This window comes from Ornithodoros turicata, chromosome 6 (assembly GCF_037126465.1).
Source record: "Ornithodoros turicata isolate Travis chromosome 6, ASM3712646v1, whole genome shotgun sequence".
Taxonomy (NCBI): Eukaryota; Metazoa; Arthropoda; class Arachnida; order Ixodida; family Argasidae; genus Ornithodoros; species Ornithodoros turicata.
In genome coordinates this window covers 64,710,494-64,723,533 of record NC_088206.1, presented here as the reverse complement: position 1 = coordinate 64,723,533, position 13,040 = coordinate 64,710,494, and the positions used below count along the sequence as shown (strand labels likewise).

Genomic DNA, 13,040 nt, shown 5'->3' with positions numbered 1-13,040 from the left:
TGTTTCTTATTCAAGCTATTCCTGGCAGGTATGACGGGACCGCTCCGATGAAGAAATACGTCAACGCCGTGTTCCGTAAACTTTTGTCTCAAGCTGTACCGCGTATACACAACTGTACGCAGTCCTCCTCCTTTTCTTTTCTAGAAACGTCGCGACTAATTGTTCACGAAGGTTTGCTTTCACTGCCAGATAGACGACATACCGCGACATACCGCGAATGAAGAATGCCAAGGACATGCGCCAAAGCTACAGACAATCCATTGATCATTTTCGCATTTTTTTAAATTAATATTTTCGAACTAATATTCGTCAGCGGATACTAAGCATTCCTTAGACGTAGCCTATCGTTTCAGGCGTTAAGATAACAGGGGTAAAACAGCCACACGCGACAAAGCGCCTTGTCGTGCGTTGTTGACTTATCGATAGTAAATAATAATTTTTGTGCCCAGAAAACAGCCATATTGGTCTCCATACTGGAGCACCAGCAAGCGATGTTGTCCACCACGTACTGTACTCTTGGTATTCCGTCATTGTCTTGAAAGCGCTTGAACCACAAAGAAAGACGGTACATGTACGAAACACTTTTGTGTGCGTGTGTGTCGTCATTCTGTGTGGATTTAAGCCTTTCAGTACAATGACTGTCTCTACCCAATAGTTTTCTAATGTCTATCTTCATTCCATTGCGGCAGGTAGGTAAAATGAGACGAGGAAAATTAAAAATATACCATCAGTAGAGAAAAAGATTTAACGAGGGTAGAAGTTCAGTTCTGGTACAGTAGTGACCCCCTGGGAGAGAAGGTGATTGAACTGTTAAAGTTAAAAGTTAAATGTTAAAGTGCTCCCTGTTCACGATTGCATACTCACTGCGAATTACTGGCCAGCTGGTTTCATTTCAAGTTTAAGGCTCATACACACAAACCGTTAGCGATGACGTTTCCACCATTCTACTTTTTTTTTCATAGAGAGAGTTTCATAGAGAGGGAGATTTCATAACCTCCTGTTACCGGATAACTGGGCTGGGTGACCAACGCACATAAGAGAAGAATGGCAATGTTTAAGCACCGCAAGAACTGCAGGAATTTATCTTGTGCAGCCGCTACCTTAATCAATCATCGTTTATCAAATGAAATCGTCTTTTGTGTCTAGATAAACAGTCGGTGACAGTTTCCCCGAGCAAAGGCTTCCTGATGCACTGGGTAGCCCTTCCCATAAAGGGGTAATCAGTCTTCATTCAGTGTACTGTCCACCGCTAAGCAATTTTCGATGAACGGTAGATCCTGCCCAGCAACCTCAACATGTGGACTGTACCCTTCGTCGTTGGACTGGCTCTGAGAGCAGGTAAGTCACCAGTAAGTGGTTAAGCTTTCCTAAATACTTTTAACTGTTGAAAGGCATTCATTCTCAGAGATATAAGTTAAGATCATTGTTGTCCAGTCCACAAATGCAAAGCGCCACGAAGCAGCTCGCATCATTGATTGCGTAGTCAGAACTTTGTCTTGATATGACATTCAGAGATGGAGCTACTAGCCAAGTGGCAACACGTACCATAACACTGCTGCGCCTATTGGGTGTACCTGCAAGTCTTTAAGCTCTGTCTTTCAGTTTCTACATCCACAGCATAAATTGCATGCTTAAAAATACTTGCCCAATCGCTGATCCGTCATGCCAACTTTGTATATATAAGTGGCACAATTGATAACTCAACTGTATTTGCTGCCAACATATTAAAAAATCGTGCACATATCATGTATCAAAAGATTCCTGCAACTGGACGTCAGAAAGGTGGAAAGGTCTGCCAGACCAAGGTCGGCATGCTATTCCATTAAAAAAAATCAAAAGAAAACGAAGAATAAATAGAAAGGAAATGACGAATAGGAAAAGGTGAGTCTCCGTAAAAAGGAGGAAAAACAAACACGAAAAGAAAGAAGGGAAAAGGAACAAAAAAAATAGCAACGAAGAAAGAAGAAAGAGAAAAAAAAGAAAGAAAAGGTTCCAGGCGTTGGACTCATTGATGTCCACGATACAGCGTCACAATATACTTGTATTAAGCCATATCTCTATGATCCACAGAAAATGTTGGAGTTGAAATTGCAAAAGAAAAATATGGAGATGTGTACATTCCACTGTTTTTCAACCTACTGGGAACATGTCTGAGTGGTGGTGGTGGTAATGAAACTGCTTTCTGAGATCTCTGAGTCAAGATATTCTAAGCCGAACACTACCATCATTTTCTTCGTTTTATGGCCCTGATTCTACTGAATGGACTACTAGTACAAAAACGATTGATCAAGGTACTCAAGATTACGTATAGATCGAACGTGCGGATCCCAATGTTAGCGGCAATAGCCATTACATACACTTGTTAATAAATAAATGTCATGAAGACTTAGTTCAGCAGTGGAAGTGTGCCATTGAGGCTATGAGATCGGAGAAGAGCATAATCTATGATTGGCTTTCCCAAACAGGAATGACTAACGCTTGTTATAAAGAACCGCCACTGTTACTGGAACCGGTAAGCTGTGTTCTCATACTTATTTATTTCTATTGGTATACAGAAGCTGCCTGGAGGATAATTTGCCATATAACTGTCCAGGTGACCATAAATATAGATACAAGCAAAACAACTAGGAGGACTGTGTTGGCTCAGTAGAACACTGAGAGGTGCATCACTGTGAAGTATGAAGGAACTTATTCATAGATCCCCAATCCCCAGGGAGCTATCAAACAGGTTGTGTTGCTCCCGTATTTACTGCATAGTATAATTGTATATTATTGCACTCTGTAGCATGAACCACTTAGATGAATTGCATCTAAGTAAATTTTCTGTGCATGTATCTAGAAAGCTTTTACAACACTTCAATCTTTTTCTGAGCCATATAGGCATGTGTTCGTCAAACCACAGATTATCAGTTGCTGGATTCCAACAGCAAGACTTTGCATGAAACACTGATACCCTCGTCGATATAATTATTTGGATCGATAGTCATATGTGGTCGAACTCGACATTATATACTTAATTCTGTATTCATCAGAACCCCCAAAGAGTCATCGGTCGGAATTTTATTGGCATTCAGCCCTGAAAAATTGATGTGGCCCCTTGGTACGAGCTTTTTGTTGCAAACAGGGTTCCTTTAATAATTTTTTAAGATTAAGGGTGTCGAACTAGAAAAAGCAGTATGTATGTACATGCATGTGTGCCTGTCCAGCCTGGCTGACGTTTCCGTTTTTTGTTTCGTTCACTCTTTTAAACATATCCCCACCCCCCTTTCCATGACATGGTGAAGCCTCACCGAGGCTGAAGTATAAGTGAACATGTAAAGGGGATATAAGAGGGCAAATATAAATGAAGTCAAATGATTGACGTTGTCAAAGCTAATTTAGAGTTAGAGGTCATAGTAATTGGACAGAATTAAAGGTAATTGAAGCAATAACGTAGAGTTTACAGGTGATGAATGCAAGATAGGCATAATTAAGAGAAATATTTAGCGAAATTAAAGATTACCAAAGGTAACTGCAGGTTACCAGTGGTAATTAAATGTACGAGGGGCGTTCAAGTCAAACCGGGACTTTATTTTTCTCAAAAGTAAAATGAACTTACAGGCAAGAAATTAGTTTTATTTTTCAACGTAATATCCACCTGCACTAATGCATTTGTCCCAGCGTTTCACGGGGGCTTGGATGCCAGCAGCGTAGATATCCTTACTGGCGCGTAGCGGCCATGATCGGACCGCATTCTTGACTTCGTCGTTGCAGCTGAAGTGGTGGCTCCCAAGGAACGCCTTCAGTGGCCAGAAGAGATGGAAATCGCTGGGGGCGAGGTCTGGACTGTAAGGGGGATGTGGCAGCAACACCCACCCAAGTTCTAGTAAGGTGCGTGTCGTGAGATGCGCGGTATGCGGGCGTGCATCGTCCTGTAGGAGGAGGACCGCTTTGGTGATGAGGCCCGGCCGCTTTTGCTTCAGCGCCTTATGCACATCTGAATAAAACCGGAGCACAAAACACGGACAACAACACACATAGACGACACTTATGCACATCCCTGAGAACATGACAGTAATATGCACTATTGATCGCACTATATGCACTATTGATCGCACTATATGCACTATTGATCGCATTATATGCACTATTGATCTCGAGACATGTTATCCGTCGGTCCTTGAGGATCAGGCGCTCCACAAGCTGGATGTTCTCAGGAACTCTGACACTGGACTCTGAGCCGCCACGGCCGGGATCGCCCAGCACTGATGTACGGCCGTCTCGGAACCGTTTCCACCACTCAAACGCTTTGCTGCGGCTAAGTGTATCGTGGCCATACTGAGCCTGAAGTTTTCTGTGAATTTCAGGTGACTCTACGCCTTCATTCACGAGAAACTTCATGATAATTCGCTGTACGATGTGGGCGCTCACCTCGATGTCGGCCATCTTGTCCAGCACGTGTCTTCTGTTTTGCACAAACTTTGGACCACCACGTGAACGCTGAGGCCTGTCATGTGTGAAAATGACGAAAAAGAAGTAGTGCCAGCCAATTGTACACTCAGGAGACAGAAAGTCCCGATTTGACTTGAACACTCGTAGTTCACGTCAATTAAAGGAGTGTTGAGGGTAATTAATGCAAGTAAACATAATTAAAGCAAATTAAATGAAATTCCAGATCACCTCAGGTAACCTACGGTTACCTTCAGTAATTAAAGAGGGACACAGGGTAACTGAAAGTAATTGAGTCTAATTAGATGGACTTACATATAGTCATTGAAAGTGTCAAACCGGAAGTCAAGTATAGACCAGAGGTTGAGAACCGGAAGTCAGGTTAGACCGGCAGTGGAGAACTGGAAGTCGAGTTATACCGGAAGTGGATACCGGAAGTGAAGCATCGACTGGAAAAGGCGCTTAATGCTAACGCATTTCTCTTGCATTTACCACTAACTCGCCACTGAATTTTTGTTTCTGTATTGATTCCAGCATGTCCGGCTCTCGCTTACAGAGCCTGCGCTTACATCGCCACGTAACACAAGATGTGTCACCCCTCCTCCTGTAGGATCCTGCTCCCGACACAGAAGAGGTTATTTCTACAATTACGATACAGGGCATTGTCAGCACTACAGACGAAAATGCGGAGAGTACGACGACCATGAAAATTATTTTACAAACAAGAGCAGCTGTGCAGTAGAATGTCAGCCGAGTAAGTGTATGTTGAAATAGGACATTCAGTGGTCCAGTGCATTCAACGTTTTGCTCCAACACAAATGTGATACAAACAATTAGAAATCGATATATAGTTGTATGAACGATAAAATAATTTAAATGAATCTGTGCTTTATTCTACATCCAGTTACGAGCCAGGTATCGAATATGAAATATATGCAAAACTTGTTAAAAAATAGACATACTTTCTAGTAGAAGAGAAGCCTCATGAAGCTGTATTTGACTGAATGGTCAAGCCAAAGTAGTTTATTTTTCTGGCTACTCTATAGAAAATTCTGAAGATGTTAGTTAGATGTTAGTCAGTTAGTCATGTACATTGCATGTTTCATTAATAGTCAACTTCAGCTTCATCTGTGGTAAATATTTATTTCAGCACCAGTTTTTGTATATTGTATTGAGTATTTATAGTTATTGACTATTTATGAGTATAATATTGAGTATTTATATATATAGTACAGAACCTATGAATAGCAAGAGCGTCATTAACGTGTACATTATTACATTGAATATCATTCACGCACATTCGTCAGCAGGCGATGTTGCAGGATCCAAAAATTTCTGTAGTCAGTGCTAGCATCGATGTACAAGAAATCGGACACTCTATACTGGATGTATCATGAAGGTCCCCCAAATGAATAATCTGTAGACAAAGCTTTTTTGAGGCATCATCCATAAACTGAGCAATGAGCAGCTCACTTGCATATGCTCATTATTTACGCAAAACTTTTCAGCTTTATTTTGAGCACTTTTTGAACCTTTGTTTTACTGATTAGACCTTCAGCAAAAAATATTCTTCTAAAAACACCACTGTGGTTTTTTGAATAATTACGTAATTGGTTTTGGTTTACATAATGTTGTGCATGGGGTGTACCAAGGCGCTCTTCCGCTCAGGTGTCTGGCTGCCAATTAGATGTTCATGTGCCTGGTTGACACCACAGGAGGGAAGATAAGGAACAGGTAGAAGGGACCACTTCTGTACATCTTTTCTTTCTCTGCCTCACTAGTACACTCACTCACTGTCCATTCGTCATTAAGGCACACTACCTCGCCTACCGAACGACAGCACAGCGACTACTGCTTACCAATCGCGTAGAGAAGAACATAGTGTAAGGAAGGAGTAAAGGAACTGTGCAAAACGCCCAGTACAATGCAGATAACGAAAAAGTTGATGAGACTGATATCGCACAAATTTCTCCGTGCGTGAACATGACGCACTGTACGTCCTATCAAATGCCGTTCAAATTGCTGGTGACAGGTCCACCAGCACAGGCACCAGCTCCGGTGGCGCAGCGGTAACGCGTGCGCTTGGAGACTGGGAGGTCCGCGGTTCGAATCCGCGGGCCGGCTGTGCCGTCTGGGGTTTTTCCTGGGTTTCCCCAGATGTGTAATAGGCGTATGCCGGCACAGTTCCCCTGAAGTCGGCCCATGGACGCAGCTATCCTCCCCCCGAGCGGATTCCGCTCGGTCTTCCACTTCACCCTTTCCTCTCCTCCTCTCCACCACCTTTCCCTTCCCGAGAAACATGCCGCCTATTCAGGCAGGCAGACCTCTCGGGTTCCTCCCAACGACACTCCTCCTCCTCCTCCTCCTCCTCCGACAGGCAAGCACGAGTTGTTTCAGCAAAAACTTATCTTCATCAAGTATTTTATGTGCTGCAATGCTGCTCCATTTTATACTACTAGCCTTTCTGACATATTTCTTGTCCCACTTCTATTTCTGTAGTGGGCCCTACCGTAGTTTGCAGAGCCCTTGTCCTTCAAGTAGGTTGCAACAGGACAGAAGGGGCGTACCACTTCAATGGCGCAATAGGCAAATGCGAATACTCTCCCACTGGTGGATGCTCTCCAGGCATCAACAGCTTCAAGACTCTGAAACAATGCAAGCTCGTGTGCCAGGCTGGTGAGACATATGATAGTTACCCAAATACTCCCAATTCGATAAATACAAAATCATAAATATCATAAAGAAACATCACAGATCAGTTACGAGCTATGGAAACCGATCCCGTTCCATATCGCGTGATATTATGTTAATCGGCCTGCATCTCTGACGAGGTGTGAGCCTCGCTTCCTTGCGTTCCTGTTTAACCGAAAAAGTGTACTGCATATTACGGTGCATGGACGCATGGATACAGGGATGCACAGACGAACTGTAGTACATGCACAGATGAGCAGGATGCAGAAGGGCACTCTGCTCATTCTGTTCATGACTGTAGTACACACACGTATGTGTTGCGAAATCGGTTGCGAAATCCGTTCTCCAAATTATGAATCAAGTATTAGCACACACACACACAGGTCCTGCACACATCAAAATATTTCTTGTTTACGATCGTAGTCCTACTAGCAACCCCCAGGATCGCTCACGGATCATAAAGATAGCCGGTTCGGCTTGGTATTATCTCTGGCTTTTGCTACCGCTTTTCATTGATGGGGTAACTTCTCCAATAGTCCTGATGGCTACCGTGGTACAGGGAGCATCCCAATGAAGACTACTGAGGAATGCTCGGATGTTTTCTGTGGTGGTAGCTCTCTTGGACTACCCAATCCAGAAGCAAGAGCAGAGTATAGCATATCCCTCCGTCTCCTGTGCCACCATCATCTCTCCCCGCCCCTCTTTCACCCTCCCCTCTTCTTCCTCCCCTGGGTGCACCGGGCTGCCACTACAGAGCAGGCTGACCGCATCTTCCCGCTACATCTCCCCACCACCCACCACCGCTTTTCATTTACCTTGGCTATAGGCAGACAAACCTTACGGCTAACGTCACGGCACAATTATTCTTATTTTACCTTGGTGTACATTCCAAATTCCAAAAGAACTTCGAGCAGAGCCTCGCCCGTTTTGAGATAAGCGTGAAAAGCGACTGGCAGGCTCATATCAGGTTTCTGTTTCACAGCCTGGCTGACACAAGTGTAGAGTAGAGTCGCAGATCAAAGAGATCGACGACTATTTTCTGTTCCGGTATTACATCATCAACAAGTTACAGAGAGCGTTAGTAAACTGACTGTTGATAACATTGATTCTGAAGTACCTACGGGCTCAATCAATGGATAAGATTCCTAGCCATCCACGTTGTCATTGGTTCCGGAACTTTAGGGTGACGTTATCAACGTCCTATTTGCACCATTTCTTATCTCGAATCCGTGGCTTGATTGCTTGGCAGAACAAAAACCAGAAATGACTAGCATTGACAGCGCCTAGAAGGTCATTCGTATGCTTTTAAATTCGAATTTAATTGGAATATGATGGAAATTGATGTTCTGAGGCTGGAACACAGAAGGGAAGGACAAACATGCATAGCCTCAAGTGCCTAAGAACAGTGAATGAGGAAGCTTAATTCATTCATTATTTCGTGTTCATTAATTGGAATATTTTGTATGGCGAGCATGGTGAAAAAGCATTTGCTTACCTTTGACTTGGGTCTCCACTGTCACGTTAGGATTAATTGCTCTTCTATACTGTGATATATTGCAGATCGGTTATCCGGGGTGTGCAGTCTGCCCATGGCACAAGGGTTTTGTATGGAAGCTCATCACCGTTACCACTTCGACTATCTGACGAGAGAATGCGTACCCTTCACGTATGGCGGCTGCAATGGGAATGGTAACAATTTCCATTCCATCGACGAGTGTCAGCGGACATGCTATGCACGTAAGCAATACTGACCGAACACATTCATAAGAGGCGACGGCCGGATATGCAATACACGATTATTAAAATCATTAATTTGAATAATGTGCACAAACAATAAGCACAAGGTAAGTTTGCGAGATTCAATGCTACACGATGACAAACAATATACGATGTCATGCTGAAAACGGTCTTGGCCTGAGCAGGCCAAGCGTGAAGCCCCCCTCTCCGCGGCGTCTCGCTCCCAGGTCCGCGCTCTAAAAATCCCTAAGGGGTTCTTTTATCATAGAAAATCTTTTAAGCGGATTTATCTGTTGGAAATCTCTTGAGGCTTGTTTTACTGTCTAACTTAGCTCATACGAACGCAACCTCGTTATCGTAGCGAAACAAGGAATAGAAACTGTAGATTTGCAACAGAAGGTTAATTTTTGCTCGAGCTATCAACAGAGCCATGTCTACTACAAGCGTGACATTTTCAAAGGTTGAACCTTGGGCTGCCTGTTCATGCAGAGGAAAACTATGGTGGCAATGGCGGCATTCGAGTTATCCGATGAAATTCAAGACTCGGTGATCAGCGGAAAAAGTCATGGACACAGTTTTCTGGGACAAGCTAGGCGCTTTTATGACTGACTATCTGTTGAAGGGTGGAACAGTCAATGCAGCATACTGTGTAGCCTGGTCTGCAGGATAACGGATGCTTTGAAAGAAAAATGTCCTGAGAGGCTTCAGAAAGGCACTCTCTTTGTGCAGGACAATGCACCAGCACACAAAGCAGATACAGTTGTGCCAACAAGTCGTTCAAAACACTCGTTCAACTCTTAATGGGGTCATAACGTCACTTCACTGATAGTGCCCACTAGACCATTTACGTCTCACGGATGACTGTGCGACATCCTTATTAGGATATATTGACATCCTGCAGATGTGCATAATAATCCAGGTGATGTCATTCAGGACGTCCCATGGATGATAGAAGAAACACCCATATTATGTCAAAACGAAAACCACGAAAGATGGGATTTGGACCTTAAGAGGGCATGCTTCAGAGTCTTAATGTTTAATACGCGCATTGGAACCTTAATGTTTATGGTTAAAGAAGCTTGAGGAACGATGTGCCAAGTGTGTTCACTTCGAGGTGAATATGTGGAATTCTCATAGAGGTTTATGACTCTATGCCGCGTTCTTCCTTGTCGGGTACACGAGAACTTTTTAGCATCCCCTCCTGTATTTCAGATATTTGTATGTATGTGGTGCAAAAACGTCTGCCGTACGCTCAAAATAAGCAACAGAAATCGTGTGAAGAAAAACTGGGTACAATCTTTGAGCATTATGCCAACCGTGTTTAAATGTGATAGTTAACGTGTTTCGCACTATGAAAGTGTTAGAATAAAGATCATGCCATTACGTGTCATTCATTCCACGCTGTTGTCCTCAATTATTCGACTGAACTACTGACACATACAAACCTTGTTACATTGTCAATTATTCCAGGTTGGCAGAAGTGCACCCAGCATTTGGCAAGAGGCAGGTGTGGTGGAAGTATGAAGAGGTGGTACTTCGATACAAACACAAGAGCGTGCATGAATTTCAGCTACAGTGGATGCGAAGGAAACCAAAATAACTTTGTTTCCAGAAGAAACTGTGAGGTGGCTTGTTTTCCTGTAATGAAGCCAGTTACATGGCAGCTATGGAATGCTTCTCATTCGAGTGAATATGATGAATAAACGTTACACTTGGTTTGATCAAGGTAGTAAACTCTTCCTGCCCCGCTTTCCTCTCCGTCCATTACACAATTAATGGTAGGATTGTGGTATAATGTTCCCGTTTTCGAATACGAACCAATAAGAGTGCGACACTTCAATATTTCGGATATTATTCGAAAATGTGTGACCTTTGGGTGGTGGTGGTGGTGGTGGTGATGTTGAAAGGGCTTGCCGTCGGCCTCACGTATGTGGGCAACGTCACGACTGACGCCCTGGGGAAATGTGCGTCCTGGGCCGACTTCTCGGGGAACTGTGCCCTTTGGGAATCGATGGAGGGCATAGCCTAAGCCTATTGTAGGGATACTTTCTTAGTTGAGAAGCAGCATCGTGCTCGTCACAATTGCACGTTCTTTGGTTTTCTGAGCGTGCCAAACGGCATGGTTGCTCTGGATCCTTACTTAACAACTATTAAATCGTTTGAACAATACCACCAGTTCCAACTTACTTCAGCGGCGACGTTAGTAGTTATGCGAACCCACAAGTTCTCTTGTATGTGACTTGCTTCTTGGACAGTCGGCAACGGGACGCTGCGACTTCGTCAGCATGGCGGCAGTTATTCCTCACTTCGACGACGAAGTAAACGCATGGAAGGCTTTCAAGGTTCAGCTAGAGACATTCTTTGAAGGCGCTGATATCCCACAGGAGGTCGCGGAGAAGAAGAAACGGGCTCCACTGGTTTTGGCTCTCAGCACTTTCACCATTGGGGTCCTCAGCAGCCGTTGTGCTCCCCAGAAGCTCGATGAACTCACTTACCCTCAAGTAGTGAAGCTACTGGATGATTATTTCAATCCGAAACCTAATGAAATAGCGCGCAGTCGTACGAGTTCTTCCTGAAGAACCATCTGCCGCAGGGGAAAGCGTCAAGGACTTCATGATAGATATTCGACGACTCTTCGATACCTGCAACTTTGGAGCAGTATTGGGCCGAATGCTGTGAGATCGTATCATCTGTGTACTGTTTAATTCAGATGTTCGAAGAATGTTGCTTGCGAGGGTTTCTTTGACGTTGCTTTGTCGTCGGATCTAGCAGCTTTAAACGTGCGGCTCATGGAACAGCCAGCAGTGCTGCCTGGCTCCAATGACGAGGTCCATGCGTTGCACAAGGCTAGGGCCTCGTCATGGCAGCGGAGAAGCCATTGGGACGCTTCCACGTCCGGTGTTTCACAACCATCCAGTACATCGAGGTCGTGCATCAGATGCAAAGCCAGCACTCATTCAAGCGATGACTGCCCATATCAGAAGACCGTGTGCCATCGCTGCAAGAAGAGGGAACACTTTGCCAAAATGCGTAAACAGCGTATGAAGAAACTCCGTGGCAGAACTGTACAGTGGCAGGTTGAAAACGGCGATGGCGTATTAAGCGATAGTGACATAGCAGAGTTGTTCACTATTCAATCCAAAATTGGACTAGTCGGCAGTGTCGAGCTTGTGAAGCCCCTCTGGAAGACACTTCGGTGCGTTGGTGTCCCTTTAGCGATGTAGTTAGACACAGGCGCAACTATCTCCATTGTGACGTTACCTACGTACCTAAAATACAAGGACGTGTGGCCCCGACTCTCGAAGTGGAAGCCGCATCTCTCATGTTTGCTTGGGAAGCTGCCCATCCATGGGGATCCCCACCTCACCGTGAGTTTCGGGTGTGAAACTGTCGAAGCGGTGCCTTCTGTCCTATACCCCTATCTGACGGGCTAATTTAGTGTCATTTTTGTGAAGTGCACTCCAACCAAGCGAATGTCACTTTCACTATGTGCCTGCTACACGACTTAAGTAAAGTGTCACTGAAGCGATGATGGCAATTATGATAGATAAGAATAAACGACGGAGAATTTTTTTAGGCGTGCGCTATAATACCTTCCTCAAACTGTTTTTGTTTGATTTAAAAACACCTCCTGCAAAAGTTCTTCCAACATTAAGCAAATTGACCTCAAACATTTTTTCACAACGAAAATGGACAGTGCCAGGTCGCCGAGACCACGAGAAGTTTGTCAATGAGAATAATGACATGCTTTTTTTTTTGCACAATGTCACACTGTACTAAAATCAAACAAACTCGCTGTTGAAAAAAAAATTGTGGTGTCGGGGCCCTCGTTTTTTTTGTTTCAATATTTTTACCTGTACCACAAAGCCTGCCATCGAGGCTACACACTCGGTCAGCACAAGAGAAGTGAAGTGAGTTTGGGGAACTGACTAAATCGTTACTGCACTCTCTGCAGAGTGTCACTAGAAGATGTCGTGTGACGGCACACGAGTGACACTAAGTTCAAGCTTCACTAGTTGAAGGTGACACTAAATTAGACCATCTGACAGGGGTATTAGGCTATTCTGGGCCGAACCTCTGTGGACGGGACCTAATTTCAGACTTCAACAAGCTGAGAGTACCCGTGTTGGGCACTGCATCATGAAGAGAGAAGCAGCTCCTTCACGTAAACTTTAGCACAGATT

General features: G+C 44.2%; 1 protein-coding gene and 1 long non-coding RNA gene across 3 annotated transcripts in view; one reads left to right on the top strand and one right to left on the bottom strand.

The window, feature by feature from the left end:
• Positions 1 to 13,040, bottom strand: part of LOC135397058 (uncharacterized) — a 113,329-nt gene that overhangs the window by 33,861 nt on the left and 66,428 nt on the right. The gene's annotated exons all lie outside the window — the stretch shown is intronic.
• Positions 1,130 to 10,581, top strand: LOC135398167 (carboxypeptidase inhibitor SmCI-like). Of its 2 annotated transcripts, XM_064629595.1 has the most exons (6): positions 1,135 to 1,338; positions 2,466 to 2,512; positions 4,963 to 5,182; positions 6,928 to 7,104; positions 8,680 to 8,856; positions 10,327 to 10,581. In XM_064629595.1, the coding sequence occupies exons 1-6, from the start codon at positions 1,296 to 1,298 to the stop codon at positions 10,557 to 10,559; spliced, it is 897 nt and encodes a 298-aa protein (XP_064485665.1). In that variant the 5' UTR covers positions 1,135 to 1,295; the 3' UTR covers positions 10,560 to 10,581. The 2 variants fall into 2 exon arrangements, with proteins under 2 accessions (XP_064485666.1, XP_064485665.1); XM_064629596.1 differs by lacking the exon at positions 6,928 to 7,104 and having other exon boundaries at positions 1,130 to 1,338.

Bases quoted from the DNA above. Each gene is read 5' to 3' on its own strand.
- LOC135398167 (XM_064629595.1), top strand. From the start codon at position 1,296: ATGTGGACTGTACCCTTCGTCGTTGGACTGGCTCTGAGAGCAG. The intron at 7,105-8,679 runs GTGAGACATATG...GATATATTGCAG, and splicing joins CAAGCTCGTGTGCCAGGCTG to ATCGGTTATCCGGGGTGTGC. The intron at 8,857-10,326 runs GTAAGCAATACT...CAATTATTCCAG, and splicing joins TCAGCGGACATGCTATGCAC to GTTGGCAGAAGTGCACCCAG.